The 24,375-nt window shown below is 37.5% G+C and overlaps 2 protein-coding genes across 3 annotated transcripts in view; one reads left to right on the top strand and one right to left on the bottom strand.

The window, feature by feature from the left end:
* The window catches only part of TBCD (tubulin folding cofactor D), a 129,477-nt gene that overhangs the window by 73,683 nt on the left and 31,419 nt on the right, over window positions 1-24,375 (bottom strand). For both annotated transcript variants that reach the window (XM_040580054.1, XM_040580062.1), the window contains exon 15: window positions 1,910-2,066. In XM_040580054.1, coding sequence (XP_040435988.1) covers window positions 1,910-2,066 — 157 coding nt within the window. The remainder of the gene's footprint in view (window positions 1-1,909; window positions 2,067-24,375) is intronic.
* Window positions 15,132-22,833, top strand: ZNF750 (zinc finger protein 750). Its single transcript, XM_040580089.1, has 3 exons — window positions 15,132-15,221; window positions 19,775-21,409; window positions 21,835-22,833. The coding sequence occupies exons 2-3, from the start codon at window positions 19,986-19,988 to the stop codon at window positions 22,553-22,555; spliced, it is 2,145 nt and encodes a 714-aa protein (XP_040436023.1). The 5' UTR covers window positions 15,132-15,221; window positions 19,775-19,985; the 3' UTR covers window positions 22,556-22,833.

Here is a 24,375-nt window from a genome sequence, read left to right as displayed (position 1 = left end):
AAGAAGAAAGAAAAAGTCAGATATTCTTTGGGAACCTGAGCTACGTAAGTAGTCCTGTGTTTCCAAACCAGACTTTTGGGATGAAATTGAAATAGTTCTGTCAGCAATCTGGAAGCAAGGCAGACCCTAGAAATTCAACCAGGACCACATATCACTGTACAGTCCAATTTGTTTTTTCTCTTTAAAAAGATAACACTAAATGACTACTGATCAAAACCTGTCAAATTCAGACAAAGACACCAGAGTTGCTGCTATCAATGGTTGTACTAAGAATCTGCCAAGAAACTGTTAGAAGCTACCTCTTTGTGTTTGCAGTGCAAATCATCCATTAATGACACCTTGCAATGTCAGCCAGTGTGCTGCCAAGAAAAAGACTAAATGCTGAAGACAGAATCCCACAAGCAAACAGGAGGAAAAGCATGAGATAAAAGAAAAAAGAAAAAGGCAAAACCAATCTGTATCTACAAACATATGATCAGTATTAAGTGAAAGGCTGCACCAAGTTGTGGTCCACCATTGCAGTGTCATAGATTGTGATTTGAAAATCTTTCCAAAATTTTACTTTTTAAACAGAAACCACAGATTGACAAAGAAGTGTGTGCATGCGTTTCCATTCAACTGTAAAGCAGAGTTTAGTACGGCAGTCATTCTGGACTGGCGTACTCTATAAAAACAGAAAGTATAAAATGAAAAAAAACTTCTCCCATGTTCTCTCATGGAACAAGACCAGAGGAGGCCACGAAGACAATCAGGGGGCTGGAGCACCTCTCTTATGAAGACACACTGAGAGAGCTGCAGTTGTTCAGCCTGGAGAAGAAAAGGCTCTGGGGAGACCTTATAGACCTTATTATTCATTCAAAATAATCTTTGAATTGGAACACTTCAAAACAAAAATTATAAATTGAATGGAAGCACCAGGAGGCTCCGAAATGGCTTTTTAGAGAAGAGCAAAAGTGTCATTTATTCTTTTACACCCAACTTATCCAACTTGAGTTGTAAGCTGGTCAATAAAGACATGCTGTATTCTTTGCACAATACCCATCTGACAAAGTACCAGAACGCCTGGATCAATAGAAACAAGTGTTCACCTGAAAAGGTAAGAAGTAATTTCTTCCATAATTTTTCTCTTCTTCTAGTATTTCCAGCTCTTTATGACTCCATAAAGCAACTCCCCAATTTTAAAGTGGTTTGGTATTTCTACCTCTACTGTGCTAAGTTTCCATATCTTCTTAAACTTCCTGAATCTGTTCCACTGAGCTAACCACAAAGCCGGTGATCAAGCAAACAGGTGACACCCACACATTCAAAGCCTCCACTATTTTCTCTGAATCTTCTTACAGTGAATTTCTTTGGATTTCTCTTTGGTTTTCTTACAACAGATAAACAGAAGGAAATCAAGTCATCACACTTGATAAGCAAATATCTAGATGCATTTCAATCTAAAAAGTTAAAGTGCACCATACTACAACAGGAAGAAATCATAGACTTCAACAATCGCATGGAAAGACAATGGTATTGTTTATGTCATCATCATCCCACCCATATTCAATTCTTTAAGATATTCAGCATATCTGTTAGCACGAATCAATGAACTTCCTTAAAAATTACGATAGAGAAACAAAAATATCCATTCCTTGGTGACCAATATCCAGAGATCGATGAATTTCATTCATGTTATATGGGACACATCAGCTACTTTTTAAGCATGAAGGTATTTCCCCTAAATGAATGTATCACTTCTGGTCAATAACTAATTTTAAACGTCTAAGAGATAGAGCATTAGAGTCCTAGATTATTAACTTGTAGAAGAGACATAATTAGACTACTAGATTAACTTCTGCCTCCTTCCTAACTTTGAATAGATTTAAAAATTAACTGTAGATAGCTGTTTCTTATTGCCACAACTTACCTTGAAATCTGGTTAATGAACGGTATCAGCTCAGCAGGGTCGTAAGCACGAGCAAAGGCCCAGCACACGTAGCACGCGGCATCCCTCACGTTGGAGCCCACGCTGCATGCTCCCCTCTTCTCATCATACGTCAGTGCTTTCAGAATGACAGGGACAACTGTTAAATTGAAAAAACATACAAAAGCAACAATTAGGATCATACAGTGACCCATAAAAAAGGTGTAAGAGAATACAGTTATCATTAGAGACAAGACACAGGGTGGAGTTGTGTATTCTGAAAGAAAAGAAAGCATGGCTCTTAATACATACTAATTTTGAAGCCAATTAGAAAGTGTCGGGTTTTTTAATGCACTATTTTGTTTCTTTGTCAGTAGCAGTTTAATTTTTTATTTCATTCACACAAAATTCAGTGCGGATTAAAGCAAGTGGGTTACATAAGAAGTAACACTGATACCTTTTATTACTCAGTGATAACGTGTTTAGAATATTCTGTTTCTCCTTGCCAAGCTAGAAAATCACCCTTGACTGACAGTGTCAGGATGCCTTTAATAACACACATACTCAAAAACACAGAGCTTCATTCTGGGAGAAGAGTGGCATTACCTGTATTCATGAAACAAACAATGATCCAAAACCCAACTGATACGATAGCTGTCTTATCCAAGGCAGCTCTTAGAAATGCACCTATCAAGCATGGTTTCCTGACTTAACCGACAACCAGAGGAACTTTGGTTCGAGTATGTTTTAGCCAACAAAGGCCTAAAAGCCACCGACCTCACTAGAACACACGTCTCTGTGCCACGTTTTATGGAGGGAGCTGCAGAGGCAAGGCAGCTGCAGACAGCCTAAGCCCAGGCTCAGCACTGGAACCACATGGTGCCACTGCAGCAGGACAGCAGCAGAATACAGCTCTTTTTTTTTTTTTTTTCTTTTTCTTCTTTTTTCCTTTTCTTTCATATCACATTGAGGGAAACCGAGAAAACAGTAGTAAAACAGAAGTAAAGAAAAATGAAGATCCCAGAATCTTATCACTAAGGCCTTATAATGCAGGTACTGATCATAAGCAAGTTACAAAAATAAGCTTGGGAAACAAGTCGATAAAGAATTTCACTTCCATGCTTGTATCCCCATCAAAACTGCAGATGTGAATGTTTTCCTACAGATAAGACAGCTTCCAAAAACTTGAAGAACTCCCTTACACAGTTCTAGGAATATACTGCCACAGTTTAAGAAATACTGTATGTATGCAAGGCTCCCCGGAGGGCTTTCTTTTGGTATCTGCAAATCCAGATATCTAATTTGAATACATCTATCTCTCAATGGCATGACTTTAATAAATGAATAACATCTGTAGAAACAACAGCCTCTAGAAAAATAAGAAATAATTTATCAAATTTCTTTCTTGTATCAAATTTATCAAATGCATCTTTTTTCCTTAGAAAATACTTGTCAAAAGGTGATCCCATGGAACAAGAAATGGGATCACTGAACTGTACTTCATCAACAAACGGTGTCTGGATATACTTGAGTGGATATAATCACAAAATAATTAAACTTCAATGTACAGTTCATCGCTGTAAGCCTGCTACTTTAAACAAAAATATATGCATCACAACTGGAGAAGGTATGTGTTAAAACGCCATTTAAATTCATTTTAACCTACTTGGGAACTACATGGGAAAAGCAGCAATTCCTATTCAGGAACAAAGAAACAGCAAAGACGGATGGGTATCCGGACACTTCCCAGTTCCAAAAGAAACTGCAATAAAAATCGTTAAAAATGTTGACTAGCTTGTTTTGAAAAATGCTGCATCAACTGATGAAAAAAAAAAAAAATATTGGAATTTGCCGGTTCTACAGGAACACCAAAACAGATGCCAAAGGCAATTTTGCAAAGCTGCTACAAATTTCCTTCAGCACAGGGTGATTACCCCGGCTGCTTTAGGCAGCTGTGAGCGCACTCCCATCTCTGTGCACTGCGGGGGATGTGGAAGAACCCACAAGCAGCTCCTCACATTTGTATCATCCACATGAAAGAAAAAAAACCATCTTTTTTCAATTCAGGGCATTAATGTCCCAAATGGTAGGGATAATACCAAATGGCACCTGGCTTATGAGGGTCATTCCAAAACAGGTGATGCTGCCAGGGGTCTGTAACCCCTGACACTGAGAAAATGCCAGGACCAGCACCAGTACTCCAAGCAGCTCAAGCTTCCTTTGGACTCACACCTCTTTGATGTCCTGCTCCTGTGTCTGGGAGTGAAAGCATTGCTGCTGCAACAGGAACAGCAGCCGTGCAAAGTCTGGAGAGCAGAGCGGGATAATGAAAAGGAAGGATACACAAGTGGACATTTACAAGGTGGGACAAACAGGGAAAACAAGGTGATGTATGCAGCAGTGAGGGCTAAGTAAATATAAATACAACGATGATGATGACAACAACAACAACAAGGGAAAAGCTGATCCAGTGGTCATCTGTTAAAAGTTTTTGTGATACCACTGGTCAAATATTTATTGGTGAACTGTGGACCATGGGAAATCCTACATAACAACTGCTCCTTACCAATGTTTGTGTGTTTGAAAAAGTGGGTCCAGAATTACATTCCCTGTTAGTATTTAAGTCATAAAAATCCAGGAGAAACATTACCAAAAATTCCCGATTTCACCTCACTCTTTACCCCAGAGCTCTTCAAACACACTGCAGGGTTTTTTCTGCTCTGGCTTCCTGCAGTGTCAGCAGAGCAAGGAGTCATGAAGGAGCAGTACCAGCAAAACCATCTGTAGTGTTCAGTCCACTGTGACTGAAATATCTTAGAAAAGGCCTTCCTGATCCACAGCTGGACAAACTCTGCGTTCACGTTATTTCATGTACACATTTTGTCTCCAGTCTAAACACAAAATGCTATGTTAAATTTTATTTAACATTATTCTCTGATTTAAACTGGTCACGTTCATGCTCTTCTAAAGCGTCTGATATACAAAGCAGCAATGAAGTTCAAAAGCTTTGTAGTCAGCTCCTGCATTTTGTATCTGTTATGCAATTGCAATTCACCATTATAATCATCTCCCAGATACTCAGTATGGTCTCAATGTTGTACTGTGTTGTTCTGTATTGTTTCAATTTTTCATATTTAAAACCATGTCCAATTCATACCTAAAATCAATTTATAAAAAAAACAAAACCAAACCCAAAATAAATACAATAAGCTTTAGAAAAAAATGCCAAACTTCCAGAAGAAGCTTATTTTAGTTTTTAAGGGCGGAGACAAATTATTTTTTAAATTACGCACATGCCTTTTTTATTTAAAAGTAGGAGGCTGGGAGATACAACAAGACTTGAAATGTTACTTAACTTTAACAGTTATCATTTCTTTCATAGATCTACATTTGAAGTCTGCCATTAAAAACAGAGGATAAATAGTGTCCACTCTCAACCTAATTATTAAAACAATATCCACCTGTTTAGGTCTGTGAACGCTCAAGAAAATACAATCACCTTTACCTGTAGCCTAGAGGTATTAATAAGCACCTGTTACACCCCACCCTGCCTTACCTAACAACATAACTGCAGGTTGCAACACAGCTCTTTGCTCAAGCCTTGTGAAAATACAGAAACGACTTCTGGCTTCAAAGCATTACAAACAGCAGAATTTTTTTTCTCATACTGGAGACAGGTTGCACAGATATTTTGCTTTTTAAAGTCCGATGCTTAGCAACTTTCAGATGCAGGTGACAGACAGTAAACAACTAGGTAAGAAGACTTATGGAAGACATTGTCTACTGTAAGGTCACACGTATGTAAATAAAAATGCCTCGTACCATTCCTTTTTAAAAGTGCCTTCAAAAACAATACTTTGCACAAACCTAGACTGTAACACATGCCATTGGGAGCCCTATGTCACTTTAATGTCAGATGTATTTATTTATTTATTTATTGCCATGTTTACCATATAAAACATACAAATACAGCAATTAAACAAACGAACAAACAACAAAACCCCATTCCTTAGCCTCAGGTCTTGTCTCCACAAGAAAATTGCAAAATTTCATGTCAACCCTATTTCATTTAAAACAAATTTTCACTGGATCTCAAGTTCATTAAGAATTGCCTAAATTAATTTTAAACTAAAATATGCCACTCTTAAAACAGATTAAACTAATCTCGCCTCTTAGATAAGCATTACACTTTTATATGGACTGTTTATGCAGGGAAGCCTTCTCAATTCCTAAGTAATAATATTGCAAAACATTCTATTTTAGAATTACAAAATGTAAGAAAAAATACTACAAAAAATGGATATCTGCTATTACTGAAGGAAATGTTATACACAATGTCACTGTAAGAGCAACTACAAACACTGCAATTAATGAATTGTGAAGCTTAAACACAGTTATAAGTACCAATACAAAGAATAATAATTTTATTCCTCAGATTTTTCTTCAATGAAACTCATCACAGAAGTGTCCTTCCGTAGGTTCATCTTTTTTGCAAGCCTCAGGCATTAAAAAAAAAAAGTGTAAACAGCCATATCTGCAGCATGTCAGCTTCCTGTGTTTTAAACGGCATACCCATCACTATCATTCATATGCTAAAAAAAGAACTCCGGGCTTCTCAGTGTAAAGAATGTCAGATTTCAGACCACATTCTCTGACATGGCGCACTAACCTCTTTTAGAAAAAGAGGCAGGTCCTAATCGTAACTTCATTAGGGCTGTTATATTTAATATATCAACACAGATGCAAACATAGATAATTTCAGGTTAGGCCTATTATCAGAAGTAAGTATTTGTTTAAAGTTCTGCCAAACATTTATGATTTGTTCTCATTTTCTATACAAGCTGTCTACTTTAGAATTTACTCCTAAAGGACTATTTCCTCCAGAGGATAAATTCTCCAGCGAGGATAAGAAAATGCATGTGGCCGCTGTGTCTGTCAAAAAATTCTCAATGTTTCTGTGAAATGCTCTGACATTGCATCTTGTGGGGCAAGTGCCTAAAACCTGCCAGCCGGCAGCCTCTCCTCTCGCCGCCCTGCAGCCGGGTCTGACCTCGGTAGGAGTTTGCCAGGGAAGGGACAGTACCACAGGTCGTGCACGCTCAGGAGGAATGGGAGAATGGGACAGGTGAAGTCTCTTAGGTTGCCATAACTTTCTCACAATTCTTAACACTGACCCACGTATGTAAGGCTATATATATGCTTATCCACAAACCAAATAAGCATTTTCTAACCCATGACTATGAAGGGCTGTGTCTGTCTGGTTGCAATCTCAGTTCAGTCTCTCACTACGTAATGAATTAAGAAAGTCTTTAATTATATGATCACGTGGTAGCTTTTTCCATGGACCTATCTCAGTCAGACACAGGAAAGACCTGCTCTGGCGATGAATCACAGCTGGGCAGCGAAGGAGATTGCTGTCTGCCTCGCTGCTGAGGGAGGAGAGTATGTAATGCAAAGGGTGGCTTTCAGGCAGAGAGAAGGGATTGTGGGTTAAGCTGGATGCTGCCCTAAAGAACTACATTCTAACTTCAGCTCTGCGAGAGACTTACTGTTTGATACCAGTCGCATTACTTAAATCCAGTATTTACCAGAAATACACACCAGCTCTCATTTCCCAGGTACCTGCTTCAATAAACTAACGGCAGGTTTGCAGAAGTGCAACAATACCGAAATCAGTGTGAGCTTCGGAGCGTAGCAGGGGGCCAACGAGGAAGCAGACAGATCTGGATTTTGGCCAGTCTATCTCAGTATCATTATGTAATTCAGCCGTAAAAACTCAAAATCTTTAAGCACCCCTACCTGGCTACACCGAAAGACCTGCCGCTGACCTCACACAGCATTGATCTACCTTCTCCGAAACACACAGCGCTGAGTATTTGGGGATTCATCTACCCACTCACGCCCAAGGCCATACTAGAGACCTTCATACAGGTTTACGGCTAACAGAGCTCTTCCTTTAACTTCAACAGGAGCAAACTGCAGTTTAAGGACATGAAGGAACAGGCTTATGAGGGAATCCTACTAAGCAAACGAATCACTCTAAAGGAGTATAAAAATTCTGTAAACTTGCAACACTGCATGTCAGAAAAGAAAAATCACCGAAGAAACCCCAACCTTTAGGCTAAAGTTGTGCAATACTGATATAAACCCTACAGTGAAAAAGCTAGAAGCAATCCATTGTCATTTATTCCCTGCTTAGCATTTATACCATTTCCCAGTTGCACTGGGGGAGGGACATTTCCTGCTACAGCTTCAGCTATGGCATTTATTCTTGCTCATACCTGTTGGCTAGTGAAAAAAAAATCTGCACTATTTTTAATGCTTCCTTGCTAATTTGAAACCTATTGCGGTGACATATGCATTATAACTTTTTAAAACACTATTTTCAAGACCGACCATCATTTTTAAAGTTCACCTGGGGGTTAGAGAAAAGGAATTCCTCTGTAACCAGCCTTTCAGGTTTGGGTGTTCTCTATTTTCTAAGAGTCCACCAAAGACAGGTAGATCTTTTTTTTCATTTCTTCCTGTATCTATGATGAAAAGTACCTGGAATCTCGCCAAAAGCCTCACAATTAACTACCGCTACCGAATAGACTAACGCATTTCAGAAGCCTGGCTTCCTGATGCGTCCTCCTCCGAAAACCCTGGTAGCTGCAAATCAGTATAAACAACTTATTCTAGAATATGAAAACACAGAAAGCAATCCTTAAAAACAGAGTATATATAAACAACTTCAAGAGGTTAAATAATAGATTTCTACAAGACTATTTAAATATAAATATCTTTCTACAGCATCCTTGAAAGCATTATCGTTTTTACTTTTTGTTAGGTTTTCTTTTTCTTTTAATAAATAGCACAGTGAAATTGGACGAGCAAAAATGCTCCTTTTTTCACTGCGCATAGAACTTTTCAGACTTTGTGTTAAGGCTATCAAGCTATATATAAATATCAGTAAGCACCATTCTCTGTACTCTCAGATAAAATACACAGGAATCCAACCTCTTATCAGTACTAGCAAATATGCAAGCATTCTCTGTATCAGGAACACAGACAATCCCATACTACCACACAGCACAGATCGACTCTAACAAAATTAATAAGATATCTGCAACAGAAGCCAAGGGAATTTTAAAATTGCAGACACAGAAGTCATGCATACACAGACATTCCTACAAAGCTGCAGCATCTGCTATTGAGATTGGCTACATCTACTTGAAACCTGACAGCAGGAAAGACTTAATTTCATACAAACTTTTCACAAAAAATATACTTGACAATAGGCCATTTTTAAAACAGAGAAAAAATGTCAACTGAAAGAACCAGTGTCTTGTATTTAAATAATATGCTTACCATTCAGAAATAATACACAAAATACTTCCCTAAGTCAGGGTCTTTTTGAATACTGGTAGCATTGTGTTTGACCTCTTCGAAAAAGTAAAAAACATATGATTTTGTCATTGAATCCCAAGGCATCATAACCTGCAATGTCCCCTCTCAAATCTATCTCAGCCCCCTCACTAACAGCACTTAACTAGGGATTTCAATGCTCCATACTTTCTTCTTGCACTTTTTTGTTTCTCCTTTTATTCTGAAAGCAATTTATAAACAGAAGCAATTAAGCCTGATTCTTCACGACTTTTGGTGGGTTTTTTTCCACTCCATTTCAACCCTTCCATTTATTCTGAGATTAAAAAAAATAAAATTCAAGATTTGGATCACTTGCATTGACCCACCAGTATCAGACTTCCAAATGAGCTGTTATCTGTGTATCTCATCGGCATTATCGTCTTCTGTTTAAATGTTGTTTTCATTGTTGCCACAGTTAAAAAAGGAGAGAGGGATTGTTGGATTGTTTCAGTCTATTCACTGTGAATGGTTAGGGTATATAAGACGGTAGGCAGATCGAAAATGACATCTTTCTGGCTGGAATCCTCCCAAAATAAGCACCAATTCATTGCAAACATAACCACACAGTTCTTCCAGTCTTTTCTCCGGCTTTCTTTTCTTAGTCTGCAGAGATGCAAATGTTTCCAACCTTACTTTAAACATATCTGGGTTTATAGTAAAAATAGGATCACATAATGCGCAAACACACACACACACACAAAAAGAGAGAAAAGCAAGTTATCTTTGACTGTGAAACACTACTACTTGTAACACTAATTTCATTTAAGAGACTTTCTCTGGCTTTAAGTAGAGAAAGTTTAGGGTCCTACCCATCTAGCAGACACAGCTGCAACTATTCAGTGGCCAACGAGCTGCTGAGAGACTTCAACAGCTGAACACTTTCAATCTCACCACCGACATATTAAGAACACCTAGGAAGTTTCATGTTCCTATATATGACACACTTTATTAGCTAGAAAGTTTATACTATGCTGTCATCAAGAGAAATTTTAATAATGTCCTTTCACAAGCAAACCAGAAATTCAAGTAAACTAGGATTCTCTTGTTTGTGCAGTATTTATCCCCACCCAAATAAATAAAAAACCCTATATATAATACTGAAGCCTACCAAACCACAAACAGAGCGCAAAACAAAAGATGTGAAATCATACTGAAACCACACCAAAATGTAAGTTTTTGGCCCTAACATATGCTGTACAGTAAGAAATGTTTCGTTTAGGAGTGCTGTAATTTCAGATGTAGAAATCCACACAAATACATCATCAGATCATAAGATTTGATTCTTATTTACTTCTGGCCATTTTGTGGAGGGAAAGATGTTTTACCTACATGCAAATTTAGTTGTATGATCCATTCTAAAAACAACTGAAATTTTACAGCTAAATGGTAACATGAAACTTCAAATTCAAAAACATAAACTACAATTCAAGACCCGCAGCATTAGTATTTTTTCAATGGAATAAAATAAAACATCAGCTATCACTTGCTAGTTTATACTCTACATTTTTAAAATGTATTAAATAGTAGAAAATATATAGTAATGATATAAAATCTTTATAAAATTTGGCACGTTTCAAAGAATTACTCAAAGCTAAAAATATTTTGCGCCTAGGAGTATTCATTAGATGCCTCACTGCTCGCTTTGTGAGAGCGGCACCGCAGCCGCACAACGCCAGTTACGCCTCAAAGAAAAATGTGCGGGACTGACTTCACGCGTACTAGAACTGCACATGGTACAAGTCAGGTCCTACTACCAGATCCTATGAGAAAAACTTCATCTAAGTGAGAGAACTGTCTCAATCTCTGGCATAAGTCTTGCATTCAAAGCAGAAAAGAAAAACATTCTGCATGAAAATCACTTTTAAAATAATAGATTTTAAAAAGGAAATATAATCAGAGCGTCAAGCAGAAACAGAAGGTACATTTTACAACTCTGTTAGAATGACTAGCAGTGAAAATAATTATTATTAAAAATCTCTTCTTATAAACAGTTCATGGTCTTGCCTACAGTCTCAGCTTCTGATGTTACCTACTTCCCCCAAGACGTTTCACTGGCCAAGGGTTAGGATGGGAACCAGAAGGAAGATCATCCTCATTCCAGGCCAAACACTAACAGTGCAGGCCACAATAAATATCTAAAAATATGATCTGCAGTTGCTATTAACTACTAAGCTTTTATTCTTTTCCCATACAAATAATTTGCTCTAGTAATCATGAACAAGTGGCTGACAAACATCAGCAAGGTAATCTGCCCAGACATATCTCCAAAGTCAGGGACTGGAATCGTTATGAAAAACAAAGGCACATTTCAAAGGTGTTATTCCAAAAGCATTAAGACTAATAACTATTCATATGGGATAGAAGAAAATAATTATGAGAATACTGTACAAGAATCATGTAAGGTTTTGGGGCACAGCATGAGTTACAGCAATTATATTCAAATACATTTGCCCCCTTCTGGGAATGGTATAGAACAACCTAGTCCAAACATGCTAATACAGATAGCAAAACCTGTCAATAACTTCAATTCAAATGATCAAAGAAAGAAAAAAGGACCTGCTTGAACATTTAGCTCAAAGCCACACATCTAGATACATAACTAAGATGGCAAAGATAAAAGTGATTATTGTCTGTCACGCAGCTCTTGAGATGTTCCCTTTCTATGGCAAGCAAAGCTTCACCAGCTCCACGTCTATCAGCCATCAGCTACACGAGATTATTCACATTTACCTACAACCATTCTTTTTCTTGGAATAAGTAACTAGTTCACACATTAAGGCATCTCTAAAGATACGGAAACATTACTGATGACTGACAACCAGTGGACGCCCGCTAAAAGCAGGCATCAGAGTCCTGACTGATAGGAGGTGAAGTCAAAACAGAACTACCCAGCCACCAAGGCCATTCTTTGTGTTGGAGCAGACAGTTAGGAGTTGTCTGATTAATGGAGGTGTTGGTAACTGACCAGAGCAACACTTGGCACCCTTTCATACACCTAGGGAATGGAATTTTGAACTGCAAGAGGAAAATAAAAATTAGGTAAGAAGTGTATCAAGAATAGGTTATGTTCATCCCATCTGTATATACGGTTTCTGCTAGTGACAGTTTGTTTTCTGTTCAGTGCTAAAGCTGAGCCAAAAACTTCATATAAAAACACAAAGAAGGAAGTTTGTAACATTTATAGAACAGCAGTTTTATGCTATGGTAAGTAAACCTATGAAATTCAACTCCAGCTAAACAACACTTATCTGATACTGAATGTTAAATAGAACTTGGAACAAAGCAGCATATTCTACACCAAAGAAGATATAAAACTAACGCTTCAGCTCTCCAGAGATACAAAAACCATCCCGTTTTAAAGAAAGCAACCTGGGATAAAAGTATCAATAAATCCAAATTTTACTACGTCAGTTCTGGTGCTCTTAATTAATTCTGACTTGTGCTCAGGTAAACGGAAAAGGGTGCTAACAACAGGTGACTGGGTTCAGTGTATCTAACACTCAGAATTGCAAGTATCATGAGTTAACAAAAATGAGTGATGAAACACCACTGCAATAAAGACTTATTACTTCCAGAAGTATACACAAACAGAAGCTCTCATGTTCCTTTTCTGGGGTCCGCCAATCAATCTTCTCTCCCAGATTTGAATTTTTAATACCATCCAAGCACCAAGAAAGGAGCATTTACATTAGCTGTTCTTTTTTTTCCAGTTCTACTTTGTTCACAGCTGATTTCAGCTGACCTGACTAATATTAGCAAATTCCAGGAAGTAGGTAAGATTTAAAACATTACTTCCCTCGGGTCGAGGCACCAACTGGACATCATGTGTCCCCTTCTACATACCAGACCAGGGAGAAGGGGCTAGGAAATAAAATTAAAGTTCAAATATTGACTGCCTCTTACTCCAGTTCAGTCACCTATATTAAAGGAACTTCCTCTAGATGATAGAAATTGGAATTCTCTTTCAAAACAAAAAAACTGATCTGACTATTCAAGGAAACTTACCTTCACACCACCACATGCAAAAAAAGAAACCTGACGGTACCTTCCTTCAGACAACATAAAATGATCCACATTTGCAGAAGAAAAATGAGGACAGTTACGTAGATTGATATGGCACGCAAACTTACTGACCTAAAAGAAAGGCTATTCACTACTGAGTGAGAACTGCTGAGAAACATCTTCTGTTGAAAAAGCAAAGGACTTTACTCCTTATATCTTTTCAGAGATGTTTCTGAATGCAGACATTACAAGATCTTTTTCTGAAGGCATTATTTTCTGATATACTACTTTTCTTCAAAACAACTAAATGGAAGAATGATGAACTACAAACACTCTTGTTACTCCATCTAAAGCCAAAGGATTTACAAACAACTGGACAGTAATATGACATCTTTGTACACTGCTAAACTGCATCGTAGGAACATAGTAATAAAAAAATAATTAAAAAAAAACCCAAGAGCCACCTTTCTACCTTAAATTTAGTGATTGCTTATATTCAGGAAAACAATTTCCAGAAAACTACATTGGCATAGCAAGGGGAAGGATGGTGATCTGTGCACCTAGATAGGAAAGCAGATGTCCGTAAGTCATTCCATCAAGATAAAGGCCACACCTTTAGAATTATTTTTAAGACATTGCTTTAGAGACTGATTTTGAAACCACTTTTACCCACTGCCTGAACAGGTTTTGTAGTGACAATTTCCTTAATAACTTTCATTCAAAAGACCATACTTTTGCCAAGTATAAAATTCATCATACTTCTGTATTTAAAAGTTTCAATAAACTGCAACTGCCTTATCTATAGAACAGTGGGTGAAACAAGAGGGTTATCATGTTCACCCAGGCAAGTTGAACAGTTTTGAACAAAAATTTTAATGTCTCAATAACATTAGAATTAGCAGCCAATCCCCCCCCTTTATTTTAACATTCAGTAACAGGAATGTTTTTTAGAGTGCGCTAAAACTATCAAAAGCTTTTCCTTTCAACAACCAGTATGCAAGAGGTAATTATTTCACTAAACAACTCAGCAATGTCACTAGATGACTGGCAAATACACTAATAAATCTGTCATTTATAAACCCTAACTAAAAACAAGTACTAGTACTAATCTGTGGATGATCAGTTGACTTTTTCCTTTTGCCATTCAATTTCACAGCTCCTGAACAAACACACAGACGCGCTAATCAATTTCTTCCTGAGGTGACTCTCTTCCACTTACAGGATCTGTACATTTGACTGCTGATTATAGGCAAGCTTTGGCAGGTTCCTGTGGCAAGCAAGCTTGCAGTTAGTTCAGTCCCGCCTTCAGAAAGGAGACTCATGAAGGACAAAAAGATTTAAATAAAAATGGAGAAGGGGAGGAAAAAAAAGAGCAGGAATATTAAAGCTACAAAGGTGTTCAATAAAAAATGTCAGTCTCTAATAAAAGAGTAAAAATTATTATGCTTAAGCTTGGCTACCCCCTGTGTACAGTCAATTCTGCTGTTTACGAGTCACTTCTACAGCCGTTAAAGCCATTGAAAGCTCGGTGTGTTCCCTGAGCCAGCTCTGACCCCACAGTGCAGCCTGCTACTCAGAGGAACAGACCTACAGTTTAGAGTAAAACTTGGTTGTTGGAGGGCACAAAAGCGACAAGAGCTCGCTTCGATAGCTTAGATGCTGAGGTAATGCTGAATGAAAGCAGTGGACGCAAACAAATGAATCGTAGCTTCGGGCTGGAGTAATATCAGGTGCATCTCTACACCCCGAGGGCTCAACTCCTACACTTCTTAAGTCCCTCCCCTGAAACAGCCTCCTGCAGTTTCACTTAGAGATCCAGCAGAGAACAGGTACTTCTCTCTCAGCAGTGACAGCTACAGCTTCCCAACAGGGATCCCCTTGAAGGTTTCGGACACCTATGTATCCGGTAAGTACATTTCTTTCGAGCATTTTTTTTCCAAATAAAGTGAGTTCGTATTAACTAAAAAGCAGATCAGAAGGGTTCGCTTTTCAGCTGTCTCCCAAGCCTAGGTGACTCCTAGCAGGTGCGCTTACTGCACCAGTTTCAGCTTTCAGCACAAAGTTTCAACAGGAGAGGGAAATATTTTAGTTTGAGAGAGAAAAACTAACTCTTGCAAGTTTTTATAATAACTAACTCTTGTTGGTGAAAAGTGTTTTAAGCACCTTTTTTCACACAGGAAGTTAATGTATTATATTGAAATATGACAAAAAGCTGTATTGCTAAAAATTGCTACGTTTCGTCTGCCAACTATTCTTCATACAATAGTGTCGGGTTAATCTGAAAAGCTTGTATGAAAACAAGGTACTCCAGTTTTGATTTATTATTTTTTCCAGCTTCTGGGAATTTAGCACAGAAAATAGGATTGTTTTGAGCTATCCTCTCTCTAGTCAATTAAAGTGTATGAAGACATCGAATTGTTAACTTCATATTTACAAAATTTATTTTTTTTTATCCATGCTGCCTAACCAATTATTTAATCTCTGTTTCTGCACTACTTCTCAAACGCGCACTCACACACAAGCACGCGGTCCTCTTCGGTCCATACCTTCAACACACACTTCCCTTCCCATCCTCGCCAACCCACTCCTCTCACCCATATTTCCTTCTCATTAACAAACAGTTGCGTTAAAATTTATCTTTCAGTTTAAAGGAACTGGAAGTTTAGAAGGGAGTGGTGGTTAATCACTGGAAAATCTCAGCTAGAATAAAACTCACAAATCTTGTTCTTGCAACACTCTAGGTAGGTGACAATGGCATGTCCTTGAGTTATGCAATAATGCCACATCACAATATTTTAATTATAGCATGTCCTTCAAAATGTTCCACCCCGGTGAGTACTCCTGGTCAGAGAGATCAACATCACCAAAAGGATACTGCAATAATAATGGAGTGTGCATGACAAACTGTTACGTAGTTTGCTAAAGCAGTGTCCTAAAAAGAAATATAATTACCATCCCTGCTTGTAATAAAAGACATTTTGAAATTTCCTCTTTGATCAACTGGGCATCTTAAACAATTTAGACTACTTAAAAACCTAAAAAACAACATGCACATGTATATATGTACATATATATGTATGTGTGTATGCATACATATGTGCATGTATGTGTGTACACACTTATACCCACGTACATTTTTGTTTATATATTTATACACACACGTACACAGTGTTAAACAATATTCTTGTTTTCTGAACTTGCTAATATACTAAAGGCAAGGAGGTAGCAACAAGAAACTTTCAAAAATAAAAGGCAGAAAACCTGCAGCTACCAGTCTCAGGCTGGAAAGGGCTACAGGTTAGAAAGCTGTGAGGAGGTACAGTATTGACAAAAAACAGACAACTAAGACAACCCCAGCTTAACCAATATTATCTGAATAATCTGTTTCCAATAAAAATATAAATAAATAATACTACTACATTTCAAAGCTAGAAAGAGAAAATTTTAATAATATTAACTATCTGCATTGGTAAAAATCAGGTATACAGAAAATAAATTCTCAATCTAGAAAAAGAAAAAAGTTACATGAAAAGTATCATCCTGCTACTGAAGAACATTTTCTATTTTAAAAAGATACCATAAGTTATGCCATTCAAGTTTAAAGAAAGAGCAACTATTTATTTTGATTTTTCTTTCTAATACTAGATTTTAATTTTGGTAGCACAAAACATATATTGTACAACTGTAACATTATTTATATAGAGACAGTTTTAATTGTTTGCACCTATTTTAAACTATTAATGTCTTTTCCAGCTGTATCTGTGGGATCAAATACTTTTAAATTTTTTTAATTATGAAATATGTACCTCTGCCAGATACGCCTATGTTTTACTTAGAGACTGGAGGAGAAATTATACTTCTTGTCTGCGTTTAGAAATATTTTATTACTGGCATTTTTAAACCATGAGAAGAAAATGGATTAAATAGTAAAAGAGAGAAACAGAGCATTAATCTGGCTGACACAAGTCTATGTTAACAAAAGGGTAAACAACCTTTAAAATAAGCTACTTGTTCTACACCTCCCAAGTCAGAGCAGCAGGTTCTGGGAGCACTACTGTCTGCAGGTTGAGCATGCCATCAAAACAAATCAAGAAAAAAAAAAAAAAAAAAGCTGTTGTAATCCTTTCCTGCTGTGCACATGGCAAAGAAGCTCCAATGCTCCAAATTTCTAACATTAAAACTGCAACAATGCATTCTATCTTATTAAGAAACGATAGTTAATACTCTGTTGAACAGGAATAACTTGATTCAAAGTTAAATACCAAGTACAAAGTCGGGGTGGGGGGGAACAGGACACACAGGAATTTTCATTATTAAGCAAAGGAAAGCTAGCAGAACAAGAAAATCTAATTAACATCTCTTTATTATAAGAGCTGCACCTGAATGCAAATTCAGACTGTTATCATAAATGGTTTAACTAAGAATGCAATGGAGTTTTGACAACAATATTTTTTTTTTCAAGAATAATTAGTACAAGTACTTCCAAGAAGATATAAAGAGCAACAGGTACAAACTGACTGGACCAAGTCCCCTACAGACTGTCCACATTAGTTATACATCATTAGTCAAAAATAAATGCAACAAGCTCACTTAAGGGAAAAAAAAAAAAAAAAAAAGGACCGGTTTCTTCTCTGGACCTCCCCTCCTACACCTCAATTTTTATTTATTTTATTTTTAATGTAAAAGCATTATTCTTAATCTTTCAAAGCAATTCCGGCTATCATTATTTATTTTTGTAAAATATGATATGATTTTTTTTTCATTTATTGAACTACTATTTTAACCAGGCTTCAACGGCATGACTTTAACATGCTGCTGTATAATTCTTTTTTTTTTTCATTGTTACAGTATCAGTATCCAACTCAAACAACCAAAACAGCTTTGCTAAAACCTGAAAAATAAAAAGCTACTTCTCTACACATTCCTTTTTCTTTAGGCTATTGCAACATTTAATCATTTGTAAATACTAAAAAAAAGCTTGATTGTTTTTTCTACTTACAGAGCAATTTTGCATTTTTCAGAGTGCCTTCACAATTACTATTTTAACAAAATTAATATTCCTATGACAACAGAAACAACATTTAATACAATTTTCTAGAATTACTATACCTGATGAAACAAGCAGCAGTTCTGTAGCTTTGCCTTCAGTTTTCATAATGTGTTGCATGTCATTTTCTATTAAATAATCTCCGATTTAAGAAATGCAAAACATCCCTACTTTAACTGAAATCTCACAGCATGTAATTACCAGCAATTCTTTTCATAAAGTTGGTATTTTAATACTACTAATTCAAACGTCTATGTAAAAAGCTTTTTTAAAAAAAAAAAAAAACAACCATCAAGCTATCTAGTCACTCTTACAATTAGTATTCCTGTAGTTTCGGGTAACACAATAGATACAGTACGTGGTTTTGCAACAGTCATCATTTTGATAATGATGCTTATAGTTCATGATGAAATCATCAGTTTTTAGATCTCTGCCATAACACATCCTATAAAATCATGAGAACTTGACTCTGAGAGTTTCTCACGCCTTCAGAATCAGTGAACATAATGGAACAAGCTGATACAAGCCCTCCTGACTTATCTACTGAGCAAATCATTAGGCTGTATAAAGTATCCACAACCTTCGTTTTTCTGAAGAAAGGCAGATGGATCATTCCCGTATAAATCAATTACTGCCAGACACTTTTTAACCTGAATTAATACACTTGTGTGTCTGCGTTAACTGTACGCCATATGTAAGGTGCTACACAGCCCAAGAATGTGAAATGTGCTTATCAAGCAGAAGATTCTATTAGTCAGATATTGCAGTACTCATTTCTCTTAATTGAATTAGGAAGAGGAAGAAAATTGGTGTGGTTTTATCCTTCGAGAGATTGGCCACTTTTGAGGTACCCATTGAGATTAGGCTGTTAGGAAATGCCATGCCAGTTGAAAGAGGGGGTTGGTCAGTCCTGAAAGAGCCAAGTCAGCTACCCAAGTGCACCCAGTCCACTCCACCCTCGTTTCACCAAAGCAGGAAATTCCCTCCTCTCTCCCCAACCGGCCCGACAGGCTTGCCCCATATCCAGCTGCTGCCAGGACCTGCCTCTTCTCATCCTACCCACCTCCACTCCTCTCTCAACAGCTCCACCTAGATTTCTACTTTCATCTTCTGAATGAACATTCCACCAGTTCTCAAAGAAAACTCTTTCAAGCTGGTAGCGAGGCAGGTGACTAGCATTGCTGAAAATTAGGCCACTTCTGTGACCATGCTTAGGTGCAGAGGGATGTCACAGTTTAATGTGCATCAACTTCAAGTCTGGCACCCAGCATTTTTGGTTTGTTAAAAAAAAATAAAATAAAATATGCACAACACACCATATGTAATATGAGGGGGAATACAGTTAAAAGAGTGTATACTTTGTATTTAGTTCCAACATTCCACTACAGCTAATTTTAAACTTTGTGTTACAGTTCCTGCACTGCCAGTTGCAAAAGTGTTGTTTTCCGGCACCCCCTCTTCCCTGAGACACCGCCGGAGTTGGCTTCCTCTCTTCACCTGGGAAGAAGGATTCTAGAAACCTGAAAAACTGGAAACATCAAGAGGCTAAAACTGAGGAAAGCTAACCACAAGAAAGTTTTTATAAAGAACCATTACATTTAATTGTTTAAAGCAGAAAAAAAAATGAGTCTGCTCAAAGAACGTAAACCAAAGAAGCCTCATTATATCCCAAGACCACCAGGAAAGCCATTTAAGTACAAGTGCTTTCAGTGCCCCTTCACTTGCAATGAGAAATCCCATCTTTTCAACCACATGAAGTATGGCCTCTGCAAGAACTCAATTACTTTAGTATCGGAGCAGGATCGCGTTATCAAGTGTCCAAAGACCAGTTCTTTGGAGCCCAAACAGATCAATCAGCTTGAATCTACAGTCAAGCCAACTTCTTCCAAATCTGTCACAAACGGACTGTCAAATCTCGATTCAAAGCCTCAATATCCTTTTGCAAAAGAAGATGCCAAGGAAAATGTTGAATTACAAAACCAGGCAACAAGCACAGCAATTCAAGGACAAAAACCTGTGATGCAGAAGGAATTAAACCCTGCCAGCACTACAGCAGAAAGCGCCATCAGCATGCAGCCTCTTTTGGACAGCATCGTGAGGCCCTCAGCTTTCGTTCCTGTAGGAGAACACAGAGATAGTAAAGCCCCAGAAACTAGTGAAGTATCTGACATTGTATCACTCTCTAACAAAAGTTCACCTTTTCACACTAAGTCTGCGTTCCATGCACCAAGTCACCCATGGAAAGCAGGTTCTCCTTTCCTCCCAGAGTTTCCACATAAAGTTGCTCCTACAAAAGGCTTTGGTTCCATTTCACCTTACATGCAACCGATGATTCCCGAGTACTCGCCCCATTTTTATGAGCATAGGCTGGCTATCTACACACCTTACTTGCTTCCAGGTAATTCAGAGTGTGAAAGCTCTGCTCTGTCTGTCTATGGCACACAAGATCAAAGACACTTTCTTCCCCACCCTGGCCCGCTTCCAAAACCCATAAATCCATCAGCGTATGAACACTATCGATTGTTCCAACAATATCATTCCACTCCTCCGATACCATATGGATTTTGTAGGCCAACAGATCCTTTTTACAGATTTTCACATGTAGCTGGTATTAACAGAGATCAAAATTCTCATCTAATGGAAGAAACTACCTTGCTGTATCCAGCTTCTTTAAGCCCATCCCAACAATACCCTCTAAGTTCACATAAAAAACAAGCAGATTATGAAAAAGAAATGACATTATTGCATGCCAAAAGTCATTCCAAAGATGACCAAAATGAAAGAGAGAATGCTAAAATGAGCCCTCTCGCAGGAAGCGCGGCAACAGGCTCCCCTGGCAGACCCAGCCCAACCAACTTCACCCAGACAAGCCATGCATGCGAAGGCTTATTTGACCTCTCTAACAAGTCATCCTCCACGTCGCTTGGCAAGTATGATCAACCAGAAGAAAACTTCACAGCTTTTAAACCTGTGAGAAAAAGCACTGATCAACCAACTCCGCTTCAAAGCGTGCAGACACAGCAAGACAGAGGAGATTCACCTACCAGGTAAAATAATAAAATCACTTTGCAAATTCTTGTCAGATTTACTAGGGACACACAAAGATAGATGGGCACATTTCATGCGATGCCTCATAAACATATTTACATTTACAGCATCGAGATCATTTGTTCTGTATTAACTGCGCAAAGCATAGTACAACTCACAGTTGCTACAGTGAGTAGACCAGTCGTTTTCCTTATGTGTATCAGGTATTTCCAATACCATTACGATGCATGTGTCTGCGTATTTCAGGAAATACCTGTGTTACAGCAATGTGTATGGTAAAAGGGACTTGGGAGGGTTAAAGGAGAAACAACAGAATTATCAGACTTCTAGCCAGACTTTTTCCTCCCTGCCCACTTCACTTCCTCAGCCCCAATGTAAAAGAGCAACTGATGGTGAATTCTCTTTTTCTCCTCATTTATTTCAGCATTAACGTCACTGATGAAGATTCACACACACAGAACGAATGCCATAACAATGAAGGTTCACTGTCCAACACAGAAGACGACACAGGGATAGTTCCCCTTAATCTTTCAAAAAAGGCTGATACAAACACAGGACCTACACATGAGCATGCATACAAAACGACACCCAAAACAGAAAGTCAGAACTTCCTGGAATTGCAAGACATGCCTCTGAACCTCTCGGTAAAAGATTCCTGTAACACAGTAAGCCTAAAACCATCATTCCACAGTCCATCTCATGATAATGGTGCTGCTACTTCTCCAAACACCGAAAACGAAACCTCCGGAGCAGATGCATGTAACCCCAAGAACCCTGTTAACGGTGCCTGTGACAAATCTTCTTTCACAGCTCACCATAATGAAGCTCAAGACTTAAGAATAATTGACAGCTGTGATGAACAGAAACAAACAGCAGCTGTAGCCCTCTGTCAGCTAGCTGCGTACAGCCCAAGCAAAGCTAGAATGGACAACGAAGGGCAGAGTCCTCAGGACGATAATGCTTCGTGTACAGAACCTACTCTTAATTCTTCTGATACTCAGGATACTCAGTGCAATCAAAAAGTAAAAGGACAAAAAAGGACAAATCAGAAAGAATCAGCAAAATCACAGCAAGGTACTAAAAGAGTAAGGCCAAATGACTGTAGCAGAGTCTTCACTTTAAGGAAGAGAACAAGAATATCTTAATACTTTACTTTCCAATGAGTGTCTGGTCATAGAGGCTAGTTACCAGCAACACCATAAAATTTCTACAAACCGCCTCTTATTGGGTTTGGTCCCTGACAAGATATATTCAATTCCTCCCATGTAAATAATGTTCATAATTTTATATTAATATTTTTAAGTAACTGAACTTTCCCTTGTATAAGCTCAGATTTTGATGAGTGAATTTTTGCATTCGTTACTAAAGCCAAAGTACATTAGATGAATCTTTAACGGTTTTTGCAATTGTATTAATGTAAAATAACTTTTACAACTTCTTTTCTTAAAAGATGCTTAAGCTCTAGAAACAATACTGTTCAATAACATACTGTCATAGTCTTTCAGGCTTAATTTCATTTAATAGTGGGTTTTTTTCTTTTTTCTTTGAAAAACTTTTTATTTCACTGTGCAGTAGTTTAAATAAGCTTAAGATTAAACCTGGCTATTTAGAATTTACTGTAAAAACTGTTTTGTGTATGAATTCACCTTGCTATTATAACATAACACAAAACAACAGGTCAATATTTGTTACTCAGAGGCAGACGCCAGTTTAAACAAACAGATCCGAGCCTTGTATAAGCAAGCTGTTCTTACGTTGACTAAAAACAAGATTCAAGTTAAAGCAAAGAAAGCCTGCACCAATTTAACAAATGCAGTTTATGTCCACCTTTAACTGAACCACTATGAAAACAATACCAAAAATTTGAAGATCTAAACAACGTAGGTGCCTACTCCTGAGGTTAGACAGACACTGGGCAACCTTCAAACTCCAAGCCCAGAAGGTTATTTATATAATTTATTTCACCTGAGGCCAACTCTCCTGGTGAAGGTCTTATTTCAGTATACATGTATCACTAATTATTAGTTTCAGTGTGCTTCTATCTACATACATCCTAAAACTATTTTCTGCTTCTATAACTATGTATATAAACTTGCAATTTTTCAAATAAATCTGTGACCTGTACTTAAAGTATATGAGAAGTCATTAATGAACACAAATACATTCACTACACCATCTGTGACATATTTTGAAGAAAAATTCGCACAGAAATTGCTAGCCAAAGTCTCAATTTACAAGTAGAATTTGGCATGGAATACCAATTAACACTAAAAAAGGAGTTTCCTTCAGTGAAGGAAGTTCATTATGCTGATTAATCCATCTGTATTTTAGCTCCATGTGACAAACCTCAGAATTTCCTCTGCCTTAAAGCTGCTGTCCAACTTAGCGAAACTTCTACAAAAGTTTAACAAAAATAAGGCTGTTCCACTGTATAAACACCCTGTGTAAATTTGCATAGTATACACTACCAGTCTAAGTAAAACAAACCCAGACTAAGCATTATTCACTTCGAACTATGGGTATAAATTTCTCATTGATTCATTATTTAGAAAATAGACATCCTCACCTGCCTAAACATTAGTCTTTTATAGATAAAAGCTTTTCCTGGATTATCAAAAGACAAGAATATCAATCTGCTTTTCAACAAAGGGAATTCGGTAACAGAGGAAGTCCAGTTAACTCAAATTACCACATTAAGGTGGTAAGAAAGTATGATGTATGAAGTTGGACGTCAGTACATGATGAAACAAGGAGAAAGAGCTTCTTTCTAGGCCAAGTTAAAAGCTTCAAGCTTAGGGACATATGCTACCAAATCCATGATTTCCAGACATGAAGCTACAGAGCCTAGTGTCATCGCTGCTGTTTTTTAAACTACATTAAGCTATTTGCCTCACTAATCTCTTAAAGTTTCATAGAAGCAGGAAGTTTCATAGTTTCCCTTGTCCATAATTTTGAAAAAACTCAT

The sequence above is a fragment of the Falco naumanni genome, chromosome 1, assembly GCF_017639655.2.
Source record: "Falco naumanni isolate bFalNau1 chromosome 1, bFalNau1.pat, whole genome shotgun sequence".
Classification (NCBI taxonomy): Eukaryota; Metazoa; Chordata; class Aves; order Falconiformes; family Falconidae; genus Falco; species Falco naumanni.
This window is presented reverse-complemented; position numbering and strand designations above follow the sequence as displayed.

Excerpts from the sequence above, each read along its gene's own strand:
- ZNF750 (XM_040580089.1), top strand. The coding sequence starts at position 19,986 with ATGAGTCTGCTCAAAGAACGTAAACCAAAGAAGCCTCATTATATCCCA. Across the intron at positions 21,410-21,834 it reads AGAGGAGATTCACCTACCAG|CATTAACGTCACTGATGAAG; the intron begins GTAAAATAATAA and ends CATTTATTTCAG.